The 20,888-nt window shown below is 38.6% G+C and overlaps 1 protein-coding gene across 1 annotated transcript; it reads left to right on the top strand.

Annotated features, from left to right (window-relative positions):
* The first annotated feature begins 2,099 nt into the window (after positions 1-2,099).
* On the top strand, positions 2,100-2,898 carry LOC149397528 (PMP3 family protein At4g30660-like). The gene is made up of 2 exons (XM_089615098.1): positions 2,100-2,376; positions 2,502-2,898. The coding sequence occupies exons 1-2, from the start codon at positions 2,287-2,289 to the stop codon at positions 2,634-2,636; spliced, it is 225 nt and encodes a 74-aa protein (XP_089471224.1). The 5' UTR covers positions 2,100-2,286; the 3' UTR covers positions 2,637-2,898.
* Positions 2,899-20,888: the final 17,990 nt, after the last annotated feature.

Raw genomic sequence — 20,888 nt, 5'->3', positions numbered from 1 at the left:
TGAGTTTACCACACGGGCTACGCCCGGTGCCAAACTCGGGGGACTAATGTTATCGACCCGACGAGGTCTGACGATGCGATCGACGTTTCGGGCGGCCGGACGAGCTCACCCGGCCGATGGCCGGCCCAGTTCACTCGGCCATTGGTCGACCCAAGCAATTCACTCGGCCAATGGCCGAGTGAATCTTAACCGGCCCATCATGCTCACTCGGCCAATGGCCGAGTGAACCCTCAGCCGACCCATCAGGTTCACTCGGCCAATGGCCGAGTGAACTCCCTGCCAGCCAAACAATTTCACTCGGCCAGGGGCCGAGTGAAGCCTCCTGTCGGCCCAACGGTTCACTCGGCCAATGGCCGAGTGAACCCTCTCTCGGCCCAAGCCTTTCACTCGGCCAATGGCCGAGTGAAACCCATCCGGCGTCCAACATTTCACTCGGCCAATGGCCGAGTGAACCTCTCCCGGCGGTCAACATCTCGCTCGGCCATCGGCCGATCGAGTCTCACTCGGTCGATGGCCGACTCAACTTCACTCGGCCAAGGTGCCTTCAAAACGCCCCTTGGTCGCCTATAAATACGAGGCTCGACCCCTCGAGACAGGTAATCCAATTTTGAGCCCCGAAACGCTGTCGAATTCATAACTCACTCGTTTCACTCATCTTTGGCCTCTAAACACTCAAACCCTCTATATCCCACCTCAATCCTACTAATGTTGAGCGTCGGAGAGGTAAACAGAGGCAACCCCTCTGTTTCCCCTTTGTAGTTCACACCCCCTTTCTTACCTTTTTCAGGTGTTTGGAAGAGATAGACATCATCAACAGCTGAGGGAAGACTTGGGATACCAAGTCCGACACGCTCGAGCCGAAGCGAGGCCACTTGGTCCGGCCTTGGGTCTAACCGCTTTTGGTTCCTAAATAGTTGTCCGAAAACGAGCGACAACATCTCATTTTAGGATTAAGGTAAGCACGATGCAATTCATACGTAGTGACTTCGAGACATAAGAGGTTAAATGGTTTGTTCTTATTTTGTCTCTTGAAGTGCACAGGTCAATTCAGTACCTTCGGAAGATACCTAGAAGAACTATAGAGTCTCCAACTCTCAATGCCCCATTACCAGACATCATAGATTCTCCTAACAATCGTACTGAGCTCAATAGTCCTTTGACCCTTAGATTGCGAATATATCGTTTTAAGCAAACTACGAAGAGTTTGTTCATGCAAATCTACATTTGTCTCTTCGTAAGTTGTTAAGTTTGTTTATGGACTAAAGACTAATGTTTTATCATAAAGCTTCAAACAGAGAAGGAAGAATCAATGAACGTTTCAACTTTTTATTAATGAATAAGCAATTACAAGCAAGAGTCTTCGTGAGACTTTATCACATCAAATGTACAAAATAAAGACTACAACTCTTCTGTTGGGCACCATTGACTATAGAACCGCCTTTGGTATCAATCACGATGGAAGACACCAGACGTTCCTTGAAGATATATATGCCAACCAAGAAGATTGGGAGAGAACAAAACTATTATTGTGTAAAAATTATTTTTATATGTGCGAAATGACGCCAAACCCAAAATAATGTTGGCCGAGATCGTTACGTGTACAGGTGCGAACGTTGCAACGGCGCACAATTATCACCTTATTATAGTGTTCAGTCCAAGGTTCTAAATATCGTGGAAATTTGGCGAAAATCGACGGAGGCACCACTGCCGGAGACAAAACAGACGGCGAAACCGTAATCGTTTTTTTTCTACAAAATGTAGTTTGATTTTTGACGAAATGACACGCCTTTCGAAACAAAAACGACCTAAGCTTTTCTTTTATTTCAAGCAATGGAGACGCTCTAAACACCGGCGAAAATCATCGAGTTCCTTTTCGTTTCGGCAAGATAAACGCCGGCAAAAATCATCGATCTAAACACCGGCATAAATCATCTAGTTCCTAAATCAAAATAAAGAAAGGTTGAAGATGTAGCATATTATATATTGATTACATGAAGTGGCATATCCCAATTGGTTCAAGCTCCAGAACATTGAAAGTCAAACAAACGCCTCAAACAGCTTCAGATTCAAAAGCTGACGGACAAACTCATGAAATAATCAATTAAATTATTACTTAAAATATCTATCACACATGACACATCTCTCTGACTCTCTCTTTTTCCTTCTTCATTAAGAGAGTTTTTCAAGTTTCTTGCCCAAAATAAAAAATAAAAATAAATAAATAAAAAAACACCTCTCTCTCACTATAATCAGTGTCTCGTTTTTTCTCTCTGACTAGTCTAGAAAATGCCGTCTCGTTGTGAAATCTGCTGCGAAATTCTGATCGCGGTCTTGCTTCCACCGCTAGGCGTTTGCTTTAGACATGGATGTTGCAGCGTAAATCATTTTCTCTAAATTTTCTGTTTGATTTCCGATAAAAGAAAAAGAAACAAAATTGAGATTTGATAATCCGGTTTCTTTTCCTTTTTCGTTTTTTCGTTTATTCCTTTCGAACTTTGCAGGTTGAATTTTGGATTTGCGTGCTTCTGACGATTCTAGGATATGTCCCGGGGATAATTTATGCTCTCTACGCGATCATATTCATCGATCGCGAAGAGTACTTTAACGATTATCGCCGTCCCCTCTACTCCGCTTGATCCACAAGATTTCGTCGTTTCCGTCTGCGGTGAAGTCCTTTAAGTTTTGAATTTGAATCTGTTTCTGCTATTCGATCTCTGCTTGTGTTTTGTCACTGAACTCCGAAATTGGAAGCCTCGTTCTCAGTTTAATTTATTGCTGGTTCTGTATATCTAATAATTGCTAATTTAAGCCAATTTACGTTGATCAATGTGATCTAATTCTGTTTGAAAATAATGTTCATTATAAGTCAATTCTATGTTAATCGCACATTTTCTTTTCTTTTTTGCGAATTAGAATAATTACACTCGTAATTACCGATATTTTAAATGAATATTTGGTATATTAGTTTTTTCTTAGTTAAAATTTGAAGGCAACTGAGAATGGTTGATTTTTTTTTTCCTTCATATTCATGTTTTCCATTGTTATGAAAATTTTCTCTGTGTTTTGATAGGATCTGTAATGTGAGTTAATTAGGGTAAAGAACAAGTACCCAGAACAGAACGAACCCAGATATGCATTTATTTATGGTTTTGATTCCTCTCCTGAAGAGTCTCCTTTTTCCTCTCCCAGAAGAGCTTCTTATCTACCCCATGACTTTCCAAGTTGATGATCTCATTGCCCAAACCAACGCTAGCATAGCAGTCCATGACTCCTTGGACGACGAATGAGAACTCAGCGGTCCCTTTCAACACAATCCTCGTCGAAAAAATCACCACCAAAAAACCCCTCACCAAACCACTTCTTTATGCTCAACTAGACAAAATGTGGACGCCTGGACAAAATTTGCAGCTTTAAAACTTCTCCAACACCTCGGACTCTATACTGCTCAAAGTTTATTCCAATAACTTGGAAACTTGTTCCACCATTGTTGCTAGACACCAATAGTTATTCAATGCCAGTTTCATCAGCCTGTACCTGTGGCCAGAAGATGGAGATTGATGCTCAGTTAGTCTCAACGCTCAGTTAGTCTTGACTCCAATAACCTCCACAACAAACTTGCCGCTGGAAACATTACGTACCTGAAATCTGATAAACTCGAGCAAATCCTATTCCAAAATTACATCAGATACGTACCATACCTATTTTCCCAGACAGATTTGTCAAAATTCAAGGAAAACAATATTGGGTACAGTTTCATTCCAACAAACTCCCAATTATGTGCTTTACCTGTGGCATGCTCGGCCATGAAGAAAAAATGTGCACCAAAGCTCCAGCGATTATATCTGACTAACACTATCCCTCAACCCCCCTCTTCGGTCTCTGACTTATAACCCCCGAACTTAATTAATGTAAAGCCCAACATTCCGAAATTCCACTCCTTCCCAACATAAACCCATTTACTTCGACCCAATAAAAAATTATCATTATATCCTTATATGTTATAATAAAATACACATAAATAATTAATCAAATAGACACATTTTTTTATTTTTATGAAATTAGTTTGATTTAACTTACATGAAAATACTAAATAAATAATTAATAAATTAGACACATTTTTTATTTTTATGAAATTAGTTTGATTTAATTCCATGAAAATATTAAACTACACACATAAATAACTAATAAATTAGACACATTTTTTTTTATGAAATTAGTTTAATTTAACTTCCATGAAAATAATAATGTACACACATAAATAATTAATAAATTAGACACATTTTTATTTTTATTTTTATGAAATTAGTGACGTATTTGTCACGAAAAATGGGAATTCGTGACCTTTGTGTCACGAAAAATTAGAATTTCGTGACTTCTATGTCACGAAAAATGGGGATTTCGTGATTTATCTGTCACAAAAAATGGGGAGACTTATCTGTCATGAAAAATGGGAATTCGTGACTTCTATTTCATGAAAAATGAGGATTTCATGATTTCTATATCACGAGAATTTGGAATTTTGTGACGTATGTGTCACGAAACAAACTCTTCAAGTTACGAAACAGTACGTTTTTGTGACATTTATATCACGAAATTGGATACTTTGATAGAATTTAATGAGAAATCTCTCTTTTATTTCATTAAATACGTCTTAGGGGACCAATGGTTGCTATAAATATAAAAATAAAAAAATTGAAAAAATACACGGTAAGACAAGCTCTAGTTACCTAGAAGATCTTGAGGAAAGAATGTGTCTTGTATTATGAAGTGTTGTTGACATACATTAATTTGTACCATTTCATCATTTCAAATAGGAAAAGAATGTCAAGTAGTCTAAACATATGAACATATGTGAATGAGGTTTAACGTCATGTCGTTTGGCATGTCGTTTTCCCTTCTAACTTCTCCTTAATGTGGGAATTTATTGATAAAGCATGTATTATGATTGTTAGTCCCTCCAAATTCACTCATTTAACAGTTTATAAGCAAGTTTATGAGGGCCAAACAAACTCAAAGGATCGAAAGAGAGCATGTTTCACGTAATTGGTTCGGATTTCGTGACTTCTTTGTCACGAAATTCAGAGATTTCGTGACGTCTTTGTCACGAAAAAATGGGATTTTGTTACTTTTATGTCACAAAACATTGGAATTTCGTGACTTTCCTGTCACGAAAAATGGGGATTTCGTGACTTTCCTGTCACGAAAAATAGGGATAACGTGACTTATCTGTCACGAAACAAAACTCTTCAAGTCACGAATCAATACGTTTTTGTTACATATCAGTAACGAAATGGGACACTTTGATGGAATTTAATGATAAAACTCTTGTTTATTTCATTAAATACGTCGTAGAGGACCAATGGTTATTATAAATATAAAAATAAAAATTTGAAAATAATAAAGTACACACATAAATAATTAACAAAATAGATACATTTTTTTCTTTTTATGAAATTAGTTTTTAATAAATAATAAAGTACACATAAATAATTAATAAAATAGACACATTTTTTTATTTTTTTGAATTTTGTGTTAGTTTCCATGAAAATAATAAAGTACACACATAAATAATTAATAAAATAGACACATTTTTTTTTATTTTATGAAATTAGTTTTTAATAAATAATAACACGAAACAATAAAATTTTGTGACTTTCCTGTCACTAAACAAATGGATTCGTGACTTTCCTCTCACGAAAAATAGGGATTTCGTGACGTTTCTATCACGAAAAATGGGGATTTCATGACTTTCATGTCACAAAACATTGGGATTTCTTGACGTAGCTGTCACGAAAAAAACTCTTCAAGTCACAAAACAGTACGTTGTCGTGACATTTCAGTCACGAAATTGGATACTTTTATGGAATTTAAAGAGAAATCGCTCTTTTATTTCATTAAATACGTCTTCGGGGACCAATGGTTCTTATAAATATAAAAATAAAAAATTGAAAAAAATACATTGTAAGCCAAGCTCTACTTACCTATAAGATCTTGAGGAAAGAATGTATCTTGTACATTGTGAAGTGTTGTTGACATACATATTTTGTACAATTTCATCATTTCAAATGGGAAAAGAATGTCAAGTAGTCTAAACATATGATCATAAGTTAATGAGGTTTAACGTCATGTAGTCCGACATGTCGTTTTCTCCTCTAACTTGTCTTTAATGTGAGAATTTATTGATAATTCATGTATTAGCGTTGTTGATCCACCAAATCAACTCATTTAACAGTGTAGAAGAAAGTTTATGAGGACCGAACGAGTTCAACGTAACAATTCCTTCGCCAGTGACCAGGCTCATTGCAGTGGTGGCACTTGTCATTAGACTTGTCCACCTTCGGAGCTTTTGGCGCCTACTTCTTCCTTTTAACCTTAGGTTGGTTCTTCTTATCGGCCTTGCGAGGTCTCTTCTTAGATCCAGAGGTGGAGGCAGTAGCATGTACCTCTCCTAGAGCCCTATTTTTCTTAGTGAGTCCCTCAGCGGTGTGAAGCTCCTTCATAAGCTCGGTAACAGTGTACTCTAGCTTGTTCATGGAGTAGTTTAGCTTGAAGGTATCGAAAGATTCAAGGAGAGTTTCCAAGATCATGTCTATTTTAGTCTCCCCATCAATTTCAGATCCAAGAATCTCCATTTCGTTTAGATAACTAATGATTAGCATCATATGGTCTCTAACGGGAGTTCCAGCCTTCATACGACAGTTCATAAACTGTCGGACCGCTTGTTGCCTAGCTTGACGTCCTTGCCCTCCAAACATCTCGTGGAGATTGTAGAGCATGTCGGCGGCAGTCTCGATGTCTCGATGTTGTTGTTGCAACACCTTGTTCATAGATGCTAAAATATAGCACCTCGCAATCTCATTGGATTGGAGCCAGGCCGCCAGGGCGTCTTTTTCCTCTTGTGTCGAATCTTCATTCGCTTGAGGACAGGGGGTGGTGAGAACCCATTTGTGCTTGTCGACAGTAAGGACTATGTCGAGGTTACGTTTCCAGTCGACATAATTGTCGCCTTCGAGTTTGTTCGAGGAAAGAATGGTTGAGTGACGGTTCAGAGACATTTTACCTACAAAAGTTGTAACAAGTTTATGATTAGTCTTTGGTTTAGGATTTAAGTTTTTAAACATTTGATAAAATCCAAAGGTGTTATAAACCAAATGATAATTTACTCCCTCAAGAGAAGGCCGCAAAAAATCTCCATTTATAAGTAAATGACACATCATTAATGCTTAGCCAAGATGTCAATACACCAATTTTGACTAGCCACCTTTTAAATTGGTTTGATCACTCACATCCTTTCACAGCGCCTCAAGGGAGGATTACTAGGGATTGAGCCTAAGTGTGCAACCAACCACTTAGTCCAAAAGTTCAACTTTGAAAAACAATCCCCCAAGGGGAGGCGTTGCCTTCCTCTTCTCACTCTCGGACGTAGCTCATTGAGCAATGATCGAAGCAAAAACGCCTTAGAGTACTCCCATTTAAGAGAGGGCCACAATAACTCCTCTTAGTCTCACGTTAATTGCCTCTTACATTAGTGTTGGGGATCGTGTTGGAATTGATCTAGGGTTTAAGAAAAAGTTTAACGCTTCGGGTAAGCGGCGGAAATTTAAAAAATTTCTTTTAACAAGTAAAACAATTTTACTAACCTAGACAAAGAGCAAGCACATGTAAATAAAACTATTATGAGCATAATAAATTTACTAACCTTTTTAGAAGCTTGAACGTTGATGAGCCTTCGGAAGGTTGAAAATGTTTGTCTCCCTCGCAGCACGTCTCTCTTTCTTTCCTCGGGAACTCGAGCAACCATGAAAGTTTCTATCACAAGAATCACTCGAGAAAGAAAGGAATTAGTGTGTGGGCACTTTAAAACACGACGACTCGAGAACAAGTCTCAAAGTCGAAGAGCTAAAACCACTAGGTCAAATGAGGACCTAGGTGCCAAAACAAAACGACAAAAAACTAGAGAGAGGGAGAGGAGAAATCGGCCAAGCTAGAGAGAGAAGCTCTCAAATCTCTAAAACTTGGGATGAATGAAATGAGAGGAATGAGGTGGGGTATTTATAGGAGGAGGATTACCTTCAAAACGTAGTTTCCTCTTTTCTATACCCCTTGCATGACCAAATGAGCTTCTAGAAGCCTTTGGATTTGTTTCCTCATTTGCTTTCTCTCTTGATTGGCCGAAAATGCACTTTCCTTCTAGAGGAAATTTGTTTCCTCTTTTTCTTTTGGTAAGTATCTTCATACATTGATGCACAAAATAAACTCTCTTTCCCACTATGGCATGAACGAAATTCAGCCTTATTTTCCTTGGGTTGGACGAAATTTGAGCTTCTAAATGGAGCTTCTAGATGTTTCTTCATTTGTTCATGACAACATAAGAAAAGCCCATTAAGAATTTTCAAGTAAAATTCTATGAAATGAAATTAATCCTCAAGGCCCAAATTCTTTAAGTTGGCCGTGTGATTTAAATTTCGTTTGTCATCATATGACAATATCAAAAAATTTATTGACATTCATTTCGTCCTATGTCTAAAAAGACAAAAATACCCTTTAGACAATTTTCACAAAACTTGTCTCGTTCTTGTTTTGACTTAGCTTCTAGTTTAACTATTCCTACTCGATGTGATTTGTGACAGTGACCTCATGGATCCAAATGAACAAAGCTTGAGCTAAATACATGGACTCAAAAGTTCACAAACATTTTCCAAGTTTAGCTTAATCTCAACTGACTCCACTAAAAAGTTGATACTAAAAATCTCTCGGTTCATATGAATTTATTTTCTACTCAAGAATTCAACCAAATTATGATGAGCGGATCCACTTAATAATATCTATGTTTACCCTTCATGAATATCATCAGCTAGTCGGGATTTACAAAATTACCATTTTACCCTTCTAGCTGTTATTTCCTCAACTCCTTTGTCGCTTGTGAATAAGTTAGAAACAATGTATTTGACGAGGAGCTAACAAGTCACATTGTTTCATCCAAAAGAGTCAGGACTCAATTTGGACACTGGCCAGTTCATTTATTCACACTCCAAGGAACAAAGCATGAGGTGACATACATTGCATTTCAGCAATCTTGTACATGAATTCCATATCTATGAGAACTTCACAAAGTTACTCATGACATTCTCACAACTTAGTACTTCACCAATAGGCCCTGTTCGGAATCACATAGTGAGTCCGAACTCTGACTTTCTCAAATGAGAATACGTAAGCTGTGAAATGGCATGTCTCATTTCAGGTTAAGGTAAGCACGATGCAATTCATACGTAGTGACTTCGAGACATAAGAGGTTAAATGGTTTGTTCTTATCTTGTCTCTAGAAGTGCACTGGTCAATTCAGTACCTTCGGAAGATACCTAAAAGAACTATAGAGTCACATTGTTTCATCCAAAAGAGTCAGGACTCAATTTGGACACTGACCAATTCATTTATTCACATTCCAAAGAACAAAGCATGAGGTGATATACATTGCATTTCATCAATCTTGTACATGAATTACATAGCTATGAGAACTTCACAAAGTTACTCTTGACATTCTCACAACTTAGTACTCCACCGTTGAGATCTTCTTCACTTCCACGTCTCCGCGCTGCACGATCTCTCGAATCAAATGGTATTTCCTCTCAATATGTTTAGAGCGCTTATGGCTTCGAGGTTCCTTTGAGTTAGCGACAGCCCCACTATTATCACAATAAAGGGTCATGGGCTCGTCGACGTTTGGAACAACTTCCAAATACTTAAGTAATTTTCTAAGCCATACAGCCTCTTTGGATGCTTCACAAGCAGCCACATATTCTGCTTCCATTGTAGGGTCAGTAATGCAAGAATGCTTGATACTTCTCCACACAAAAGCTCCACCATTAAGGATGAACACAGATCCCGAAGTGGATTTCCTGGAATCCTTATCACTAGTACAAAAAACAGCATTGGGTGCGACTTTTTTCGCACCTAAAGGTCGAAAGTCGCACCCAATGATACCTTTAGGTGCGACTTTAGGTGCGACAAAGGCGCACCCGAAAGGTCGCACCTAAAGGTCATGGGTGCGACTAGTCGCACCCGATGGTCATGACTTTTAGGTGCGACTTTTAGGTGCGGATTTTCGCACCCATATTCGCACCCATAAGTCAGAAAAGATGTGCGAAAAAGTCCGTGGGAAGGCCATTAGGTGCGACTAGTCGCACCCGTTGGTCTACCCGCCAAGTTTTTGGGTGCGACTAGTCGCACCCATTGGTCTTCGCGCCAAGTCTTTGGGTGCGACTAGTCGCACCCAATGGCCTTCGCGCCAAGTCTTTGGGTGCGACTAGTCACACCCAATAATTTTTTTAAGATTTTTTATTTTATTTTTTATTCATATGAATTCTATAATTGTAATCAAATAACTAAATAGTTTATTTTTTAAGACTTTTTTTTTATTTTTTATTCATATGAATTCTATGATTGGAAACCGACTCTCGGTTTATCTCTAACCAACAACTCGAAGCTAACCCGAAACACTCGACGTGAATCCCGAAACTACACAACTTGTTTAACTTTGTACTATTACATTTTTTTTCAACTAATTATACATGATTATAGTTAGACTCTAGCTAACGGTCCTAGCCTCGAGGACACGCCGCCTCAAGTCTACGCCACGCCACCGAGTCTCCACCGCTGCGTACTCCGCCTCGACACGCCGAGGCTTCGCATCTCTAAACCTCGTCGTTGCTGCACACTTTCGCAGCCTCTCGGTACCTTGTCGAGCCGCTGCCCACGTCACCAAAGTTGGGCATAGCTCCATCGTACCTCGCTGCTCTTCGGCGACCTCCTGGAACAGTCTCGTCGTCGCCTCGTACCTGCGTTTCAACCTCGGAAACATGACAAACAACCACAAGAGTCGTGTTCAGGCTACCTCGCGCTAAAGTTACTTATTTTCTCGACTCTTATCTCATCCTAGAACGTCCTAGGACACATCTATTCTGCTAAGTTATTCACATCCGAAACTAACTCAAACTCAGATTCAAAACAAGGCCAAGAAGTCAAAACACTCATCACATATCATAATTCTAACTTCACGGACCCAAAGCAACCCGAACTATAATCAACATGAATTCTTAAGCTAAACATTTAAATCTCCAATTCAGCAAATAAAATACAAAACCCGGACAGAGATTTAAGCTTCTCATGAAAACCCCAAATTGCATTTTCCAATTTTTCGGCCAAACTAAGAAAAATTAGAAATCAAAACTCTTAATCACACGAAACCAAAGGCAAAACAAGCAAACACGAGTTCAATCCTAAGCATAATCCACGGAATCACAAAAATAAAGCCAGACATACACATAAACACACATACACGCACACGGTCAGGCATACACATAAACACACATACACGCACACGGTCAGGCATACACATAAACACACATACACGCACACGGTCAGGCATACACATAAACACACATACACGCACACGGTCAGGCATACACATAAAAATTACAAACTAATACACGCACACGGTCAGACATACACATAAACACACATACACGGACACACACACGCAAAAATTCCAAAAGCCCCAAAACCAACCCTAGTTCATGAAATTTTCGGCCAAAACACTACCAAACCAAGGAAATTCGAGTTCAATCCACAAATTCGAGCTATAAACATCAACAATCGAGTCCAAACAACATATAATACTAACCAATTTCACTGAATTCAATTAGGATTCAAAACCCCCAAAAATTAAAACCAAGAACCCTAGATCTCAAAATCCATTTCGGGTTTGATTTTCTTACCGAGATTCTCGTGAATTTTGGACTCCTCGGCGTGTTACCTCTCCTTCCCGGCGTCTCTTTCTCGGGCGGTGGTCACGGCGAGCTCGCGGAGGTGTTGCTTCCTCGACTGGAGCGCACGCGATGGTGGAGGAGTTCGGCCAACAGCTCGCGAGGTAGAAGAGAGGAAGAAGGAGGAGAGAAGAGTGTGGCGGTCGGAGTGGTGGCGGCGACGGGGGTGGGAGCAAATGCAGGAGAGAAATCAGAGAGAGAAATCGCAGGAGTTTTTTTTGGTCTTTGGCGAGAGAATGAAACCCGAGAGCTGCTGCTTAATTTATAAAGATTTTTGAATTTGGGTGCGACTTTGTCGCACCCAATGACACCTTTGGGTGCCACTTTGTCGCACCCAATGACCTGTGTTAGTGATTTCGGGTGCGACAAAGTCGCACCCAATGACATTTGTAAAAAAAAGGGGGAAGTTTTGGCCGCCGAAAATTTTTGGGCATTTAGGTGCGACTTAGTCGCACCTATTACTCTAGAGAAAGTATTGGGTGCGACTAGTCGCACCCAATAGTCTTAACACACCTTTGGGTGCGACTAGTCGCACCCAAATTCAAAAAAATTCGCGAAAATTTTCCAGCGCTTAATTGAGTTTTGGGTCCGATTAGTCGCACCTAAAAGTCTTTTTGGTGCGACTTTTAGGTGCGAATAGTAGCACCCAAAAGTGATCCACACCGGAAAACTGTATTTGTAGTAGTGTATCCGCTTGAAAATCGGAGTCGGTATATCGCGTCATAGTCAGGTTAGTACCTAAGTATGTAAGCATCGAATTCCTAGTTCTTCGAAGATACTTAAGAATATGCTTAACAGCAATCCAGTGCTCGGGTCCAGAGCTGGATTAGAAACGGCTAAATACGACAACGGCGAAAATATATTAGGTCTAGTGCAAAGCATTGCATAAATGAGGCTTCCTATGGCAGAGGCGTAAGGAATTTTCCTCATGTCTTCAATCACTTGTGCAGTCTTGGGAGACTGATCCTTAGAGAGTGAGACTCCATGCCTAAAGGGTGTTTGGCCCTTCTTGTAGTCTTGCATCGAGAAGCGATCCTTTACCTTATCAATATAAGATGCTTGAGAGAGCTACAGGGTCCAGTTTTTCCGATCTCGAAAGATTTGGATCCCCAGATTGTACGCGGCTTCTCCTAGATCCTTCATGTCAAATTGCTTTGCTAGCCAGACCTTAACCTCAGATAACTTACCCACATCATTACCTATGAGTAATATATCATCGACATATAGTAGTAGAAACACAACTTTGCATTCGTGTATTAACTTGTAAACACAAGGCTCATCTATTGACTGTTCAAAGCCGAAACTTTTCACAGTGTCATCGAATCTAATATTTCATGACCCAGATGCTTGCTTTAATCCATAAATGGACTTAAGCAACTCACAAACCTTGGTCTCTTGACATTTTTCCACGAAACCGTCTGGTTGAGCCATGTAAATGCGCTCGTCAAGATTGCCATTCAGCAAGGCTGTCTTGACATCCATTTGCCAGATCTCATAGTCGAGAGCTGCAGCTATGGATAGGAGTATGCGGATGGATTTAAGCATTGCGACTGGAGAGAAGGTTTCTTCATAGTCAATCCCTTCTTGTTGGGTATAACCCTTATCCACAAGTCGTGCTTTGAACGTCTCGACGTTCCCATCCGGACCCCTTTTCTTCTTTTATATCCATTTACACCCTACGGGTTTAATCCCTTCAGGAAGGTCTACAAGTTTCCAGACTTTGTTGACATACATCGAGTGCATTTCAACTTTCATTGCGTCAAGCCAAAGGTTTGATTCAGAACAAGCCATTGCTTGGCTATAGGAAATAGGATCATCCATGTCAGAGACGGCTACGAGAGAGTCTCCATATGACATGTACCTGTCAGGCTTTTGAGTAGCCCTCCCACTACGTCGAAGTACTACTTGACGAGATTCTGATGAGTTAGGTTGTATTTCAGTTGGGGTAAGAACAGTTCTTACAGATGAGGTAGAAGCTTCCTCACCCAACTTTTCTTCAAGCACAATTTTGCTTCTAGGTTTTGCATCCTTCATAAAGTCCTCCTCTAGGAAACGAGCATTCGTGCTAACGAAAGTCTTATCGTCCTCGGGACTATAGAATGTGAAACCTTTGGTTTCCTTTGGATATCCAACGAACAGACACAATTCTGACCTACTAGCCAACTTGCTAGTCTTTTGCCTTAGCACGTGTGCAGGGCATCCCCAAATTTTGATGCGGCCAAGATTTACTTTACGGCTAGTCCATCGTTTATAAGGAGTACCAGGAACCGTTTTGGACGGAACTTGGTTCAGAATGTAAGCGGCTGTTTCGAGGGCATATCCCCAAAAGGAAAGAAGGAGTGATGAGTAACTCATCATTGATCTAACCATCTCCATAAGAGTTCTGTTTCTTCTCTCTGACACTCCGTTTTGTTGAGGTGTGCCAGGTGCGGTAAGCTGAGAAGTGATACATTCTTCTTTAAGTAAGTCATCGAACTCTCCAGACATATACTCACCACCTCGATCAGATCGAAGGGTTTTGATCACTTTGCCGGTTTGCTTTTCCACTAAAGCCCTAAAGACCTTAAATACGTTAAAGGTCTCGGATTTGTGTTTGAGCAAATAGACAAAACAATATCGCGAGTAATCATCGGTGAAGGTAACGAAGTATTCGTATCCACCACGTGCCTGTTGACTGAGCGGACCACATACATAAGAATGTACTAGTTCCAGCAACTCAATGGCTCTTCGACCCTTATCGGAAAAAGGTCGCTTAGTCATTTTTCCTTCTATGCAGGATTCACAAGTAGGTAGTGAACCTATTGCAGAGGCTTGGAGTGGACCGTCCCTCACAAGTCTCTTAATCCTATCTAGACTGATATGACCAAGTCTTAAGTGGCAGAGATATGTTGATTTTTTATTAGATCGGAGGATTCGGATAGTTTGATCCTCTTTGACACCCTAATTAGATCGTTATCTATTTTGGTATCTAATAGAGAAGGTTGAGTGGGATAGATGTAGAAAAGAACATTCTTCATACATGCATAAGTGATAAGAGAATTATCAGGAAACGAAATACGAATTCCATTCTTGATGAACTTTAAACAATAATCTTGCTCAAGAAGACGAGCAACGGATATTAAGTTCTTCCCAAAGGTAGGAACAAAATAAACATTATTCAAGTTTAAAGTGTGGTCTTCAAAAGACAGCGTCACGAATCCCACAACCTTCGCAGACACCAGGCTCCCATCACCCCATTTGAAACAGAACTCGCATTCCACTAAGCTTTTGGTTTTCTTGAAACCAGTCAAGGAACAACAAATATGGTTAGTAGCAGCGGAGTCAAGAATCCACGTTGATACATTATCAGCTACTAATCATGCTTCGGTAATTAGTTCTATGTTCCTTTGCTTTGTGATAGGCAGGACAATTCCTTTTTTCGGCCTAGTGAGATCTCTTCTTAGATCCAGAGGCAAAGGCTTTGTGCTCAGTAGCATGAGCCTCTCTTTGATTCCTCTTTCTCTTAGTGAGACCTACAGCAGTGTGAAGTTCCTTCATAAGCTTGGTAACAGTGTACTCTAGCTTGTTTATGGAGTAGTTCATCTTGAAGGTATCAAGAGATGCGGGGAGAGTTTCTAAGATCATATCTATGACATTCTTCCCATCAATCTCAGATCCTAGGATTTCCATTTTATCAGATAACTAATGATCAATATCACAAAGTTTCCAACAGGAGTCCTAGCCTTCATGTGACTGTTCATAAACTGTCGGACTGCTTGTTGCCTTGCTTGACGCCTTTGCCCTCTAAACATCTCACGGAGATTGTTGATTATGTTGGCGGCAGACTCGATATCACGATGTTGTTGTTGCAACACATTGTTCATTGATGCTAAGATATAGCACCTCACAATCTCATCGGATCGGAGCCAGGCCGCCATGGCGTCTTTGTCCTCTCAAGTCGAATCATCATTCGTATGAGGACAGGAGGTGGTAAGTACCCATTTGTGCTTGTTAATGGTAAGGATGATATCGAGGTTATGTTTTGAATCTACGTAGTTCTTTGTTTCGAGTTTGTTCGAGGAAAGGATGATCGAGAGAGGGTTGAGAGACATGTTGCTTAATTAAGTTGAAACAAGTTTATGATTTAGTCTTTGGTTTAGGGTTTAAGTTTGTTTAAGACTTGATAAAATCCAAAGGTGTTATAAACCAAACGATAATTTACTCCCTCAAGAGAAGGCCGCAAAGAATCTCCATTTATAAGTAAATGACACATCATTAATGCTTAGCCAAGATGTCAATACACCTATTTTGACTAGCCACCTTTTAAATTGGTTTGATCACTCACATCCTTTCGCAGAGCCTCAAGGAAGGATTACTAGGGATTGAGCCTAAGTGTGCAACCAACCACTTAGTCAAAAAGGTCAACTTTGAAAAACAATCCCCCAAGGGGAGGCATTGTCATCATCGTTTCACTCTCGGGCGTAGCTCATTGAGCAATGATCGAAGTAAAAACGTCTTAGAGTACTCCCATTTAAGAGAGGGCCAGAAGACCGGCTCTTAGTCTCACGTTAATTGCTTCTTACATTAATGTTGGGGATCGTGGGTTACAAACAACAAGTATAACCCTCCCACTTAGTTTTTGGAGTTGGTACATCGACTCTTATAAGTTCGGACACGGTTTTCCTAGTTATAGAGCGATAGAGCGGACAACTAGAAAAGAATCCTAGAAGTTCATGTTCAGAGTAGTGTTAGTGCATAAAGGCACAAGGGACATACTCGGATCTTCTCCTATTTTCTATTTCGGGAAAGTGCATGAGGGAAGTGTGAACTTCAAATCACTCGAACACTTGGAAGTTTGAGATTACACATCTTTTTTTTTATTTTCGGCTTGTCTACGAAGAGACCTCCCACTCAAATTTTCAAGAGCGTATATATGTAATCTCAAAATTTTCAAGAGCGTATATATAGTTTTCAAAACATTTTGAAAACTTATTTGATTTGGATGACAAAATATTTTCAAGTTTGAAAACGAAAACGGTTTTTCAAGATTCAAACTAGTTTTGTAAAAAATTCAATTTCAATTAAACTTTCAAAAATCAAAACATTTTAATCTTTCACATCATGTTTATAATCTTATGAAAAACATTTTTGCTCAAGAAAATTTTCTCATTAGAGCTCTATAACTCATGGTAGAGGGGCTGAAAATCCGGATTTCTAAAAAAACTGGACTTTCGGAACTGCCGCGCACTTCGGAGTAAAATCGCCATAATTGGCGGATCCGATGTTCTTTTGACCTAAAACTGATGGAATTAGAAAGAGGACAGACAGAGATTTAATTTTATTTAAGAATCATTAAATTTCGAATTTTGAGCAGAGAGTTATGCCACTTTTACTTCAGGTTTTACTCCAGCTCGAAGAAAAAGAAATAATTAAAGTTCGGTCTTGTGGGTGCGTAAAAAGAATCGAGTGTAACGGAACGTTTTAGGAAGTTTTTAAAGCTTTTATTTGTATTTTATTAGCAAGGTAATAACATGGTATAAAAAAAATAATAACATGCATAAAACTATTTAAGTAAATAAAAGAAACTAGTAAGACAAGAAAACTAGTCACAAAATTTACTCGAAATTTTCTCAAACTTAAAAACACGTTTTTCAATATAAAAAATTAAAAACTTTTAGAACTGATTCTAATGTGTTTTAATAACATCCCAAACTTATATAAAATCAACATGATTTTTTAATTTAAACGCAAGAGCAATAAATTAAAAAAAATCTAAGAAAACAATTCTAACTTCTCACAAAATTAGTAAACTTTCGAAAACGATTTTCAAGCTCATAATTTAATTACATGTACATGCATATCTTTGACCATAGCTCTAATACCATTTGTTGGAATTGATCTAGGGTTTAAGAAAAAGTTTAACGCTTCGGGTAAGCGGCGGAAATTTAAAAATTTTCTTTTAACAAGTAAAACAATTTTACTAACCTAGACAAAGAGCAAGCACATGTAAATAAAACTATTATGAGCATAATAAATTTACTAACCTTTTTAGAAGCTTGAACGTTGATGAGCCTTCGGAAGGTTGAAAATGTTTGTCTCCCTCGCAGCACGTCTCTCTTTCTTTCCTCGGGAACTCGAGCAACCACGAAAGTTTCTATCACAAGAATCACTCGAGAAAGAAAGGAATTAGTGTGTGGGCACTTTTAAACACGACGACTCGAGAACAAGTCTCAAAGTCGAAGAGCTAAAACCACTAGGTCAAATGAGGAACTAGGTGCCAAAACAAAACGAAAAATACCTAGACAGAGATAGAAGAGAAATCGGCCAAGCTAGAGAGAGAAGCTCTCAAATCTCTAAAACTTGGGATGAATGAAATGAGAAGAATGATGTGGGGTATTTCTAGGAGGAGGATTACCTTCAAAACGTAGTTTCCTCTTTTCTATACCCCTTGCACGTCCAAATGAGCTTCTAAAAGCCTTTGGATTTGTTTCCTCATTTGCTTTCTCTCTTGATTGGCCGAAAATGCACTTTCCTTCTAGAGGAAATTTGTTTCCTCTTTTTCTTTTGGCAAGTATCTTCATACATTAATACACAAAATAAACTCTCTTTCCCACTATGGCATGAACGAAATTCAGCCTTATTTTCCTTGGGTTGGACGAAATTTGAGCTTCTAAAAGGAGCTTCTAGATGTTTCTTCATTTGTTCATGACAACATAAGAAAAGCCCATTAAGAATTTTCAAGTAAAATTATATGAAATGAAATTAATACTCAAGGCCCAAATTCTTGAAGTTGGCCGTGTGATTTAAATTTCATTTGTCATCATATGACAATGTCAAAAAATTTATTGACATTCATTTCGTCCTATGTCTAAAAAGACAAAAATACCCTTTACACAAATTTCACAAAACTTGTCTCGTTCTTGTTTTGACTTAGCTTCTAGTTTAACTATTCCTACTCGATGTGATTTGTGACAGTGACCTCATCGATCCAAATGAACAAAGTTTGAGCTAAATACTTGGACTCAAAAGTTCACAAACCTTTTCCAAGTTTAGCTTAATGTCAACTGACTCCACTAAAGAGTTGACACTGAAAATCTCTCGGTTCAAATAAATTTATTTTCTACTCAAGAATTCAACCAAATTATGATGAGCGGATCCACTGAATATTATCTATGTTTACCCTTCATGAATATCATCGGCTAGTCGGGATTTACAAAATTATTATTTTACCCTTCTAGCTGTTATTTCCTCATCTCATGTGTCGCTTGTGAATAAGTCAGAAACAATGTATTGACGAGGAGCTAACAAGTCACATTGTTTCATCCAAAAGAATCAAGACTCAATTTGGACACTGGCCAGTTCATTTATTCACATTCCAAGGAACAAAGCATGAGGTGATATACATTGCATTTCAGCAATCTTGTACATGAATTCCATATCTATGAGAACTTCACAGAGTTACTCATGACATTCTCACAACTTAGTACTTCACCAATAGGCCCTGTTCAGAATCACATAGTGAGTCCGAACTCTAACTTTCTCAAATGAGAATACGTAAGCTGTGAAATGGCATGTCTCATTTCAGGATTAAGGTAAGCACGATGCAATTCATACGTAGTGACTTCGAGACATAAGATGTTAAATGGTTTGTTATTATTTTGTCTCTAGAAGTGCACTGCTCAATTCAGTACCTTCGGAAGATACCTAGAAGAACTATAGAGTCTCCAACTCTCTATGCCCCATAACCAGACATAATAGATTCTCCTAACAATCTTACTGAAGTCAATAGTCCTTTGACCCTTAGATTGCGAATATATCGTTTTAGGCAAACTACGAAGAGTTTGTTCATGCAAATCTACATTTTTCTCTTCGTAAGTTGTTAAGTTTGTTTATGGACTAAAGACTAATGTTTTATCATAAAGCTTCAAACAGACAAGGAAGAATGAATTAACGTTTCAACTTTTTATTAATGAATAAGCAATTACAAGCAAGAGTCTTCGTGAAACTTTATTACATCAATTGTACAAAATAAAGACTACAACTCTTCTTGTGGGCACCATTGACAACAGATCGTGGGTTACAAACAACGAGTATAACCCTCCCTTTTAGTTTTTGGAGTTGGTACATCAACTCTTATAAGTTCGGAAACAGATTTCCTAGTTATAGAGCGACAGAGCGTACAACTAGAAAAGAATCCTAGAGTTTCATGTTCAGAGCAGTGTTAGTGCATAAAGGCACAAGGTATATACTCGGATCTTTTCCTATTTTCAATTCGGGGAAATTGCATGAGGGAAGTGTGAACTTCAACTCACTCGAACACTTGAAAGTTTGAGATTACACATCTTTTTATTTTTTGGCTTGTCTACGAAGAGACCTCCCACTCAAATTTTCAAGAGCATATAGATTTTGAACATATGTGATATAGATATAGTTTTGAAAACATTTTGAAAACTTATTTGATTTGGATGACAAAATATTTTCAAGTTTGAAAACGAAAACGGTTTTTCAAAATTCAAACTAGTTTTGTAAAAAATTCAATTTCAATTAAATTTTCAAAAATCAAAACATTTTAATATTTCACATCATGTTTTTAATCTTATGAAAAACATTTTTTCTCAACAAAATTTTCTCATTAGAGTTCTATAACTCATGGTAGTGGGGCTGAAAATTCGGATTTCTAAAAAACTGGACTTTCGGAACAGCCGCGCACCTCGGAGTAAAATCGCCATAACTGGCGGCTCCGATGTCCTTTTGACCTAAAACCGGAGGCATTGGAAACAAGACAGACAGAGCCTTAATTTGATTTAAGAATCATTAAATTTAGAATTCTGAGCACAGAGTTATACCACTTTTACTGTGGGTTTGACTCCAGCTCGAAAAAAACAGAAATAATTAAAGTTCGGTCTTTTATTTGTGTAAAAAGAATTCGGTGCGTAAAAAGAATTGAGTTGTAACGAACGTTTTAGGAAGTTGTTAATGCTTTTATTTGTGTTTTATTAACATGGTAATAACATGGTATAAAAGAAATATAAACAAGCATAAAACGATTCAAGTAAATAAAAAAACTAGTAAGACAAGAAACTAATC

This window comes from Urtica dioica, chromosome 5, assembly GCF_054948205.1.
Source record: "Urtica dioica subsp. dioica isolate 48M chromosome 5, U.dioica_male_clone48M_v1_H2, whole genome shotgun sequence".
Classification (NCBI taxonomy): domain Eukaryota; kingdom Viridiplantae; phylum Streptophyta; class Magnoliopsida; order Rosales; family Urticaceae; genus Urtica; species Urtica dioica.
This window is presented reverse-complemented; position numbering and strand designations above follow the sequence as displayed.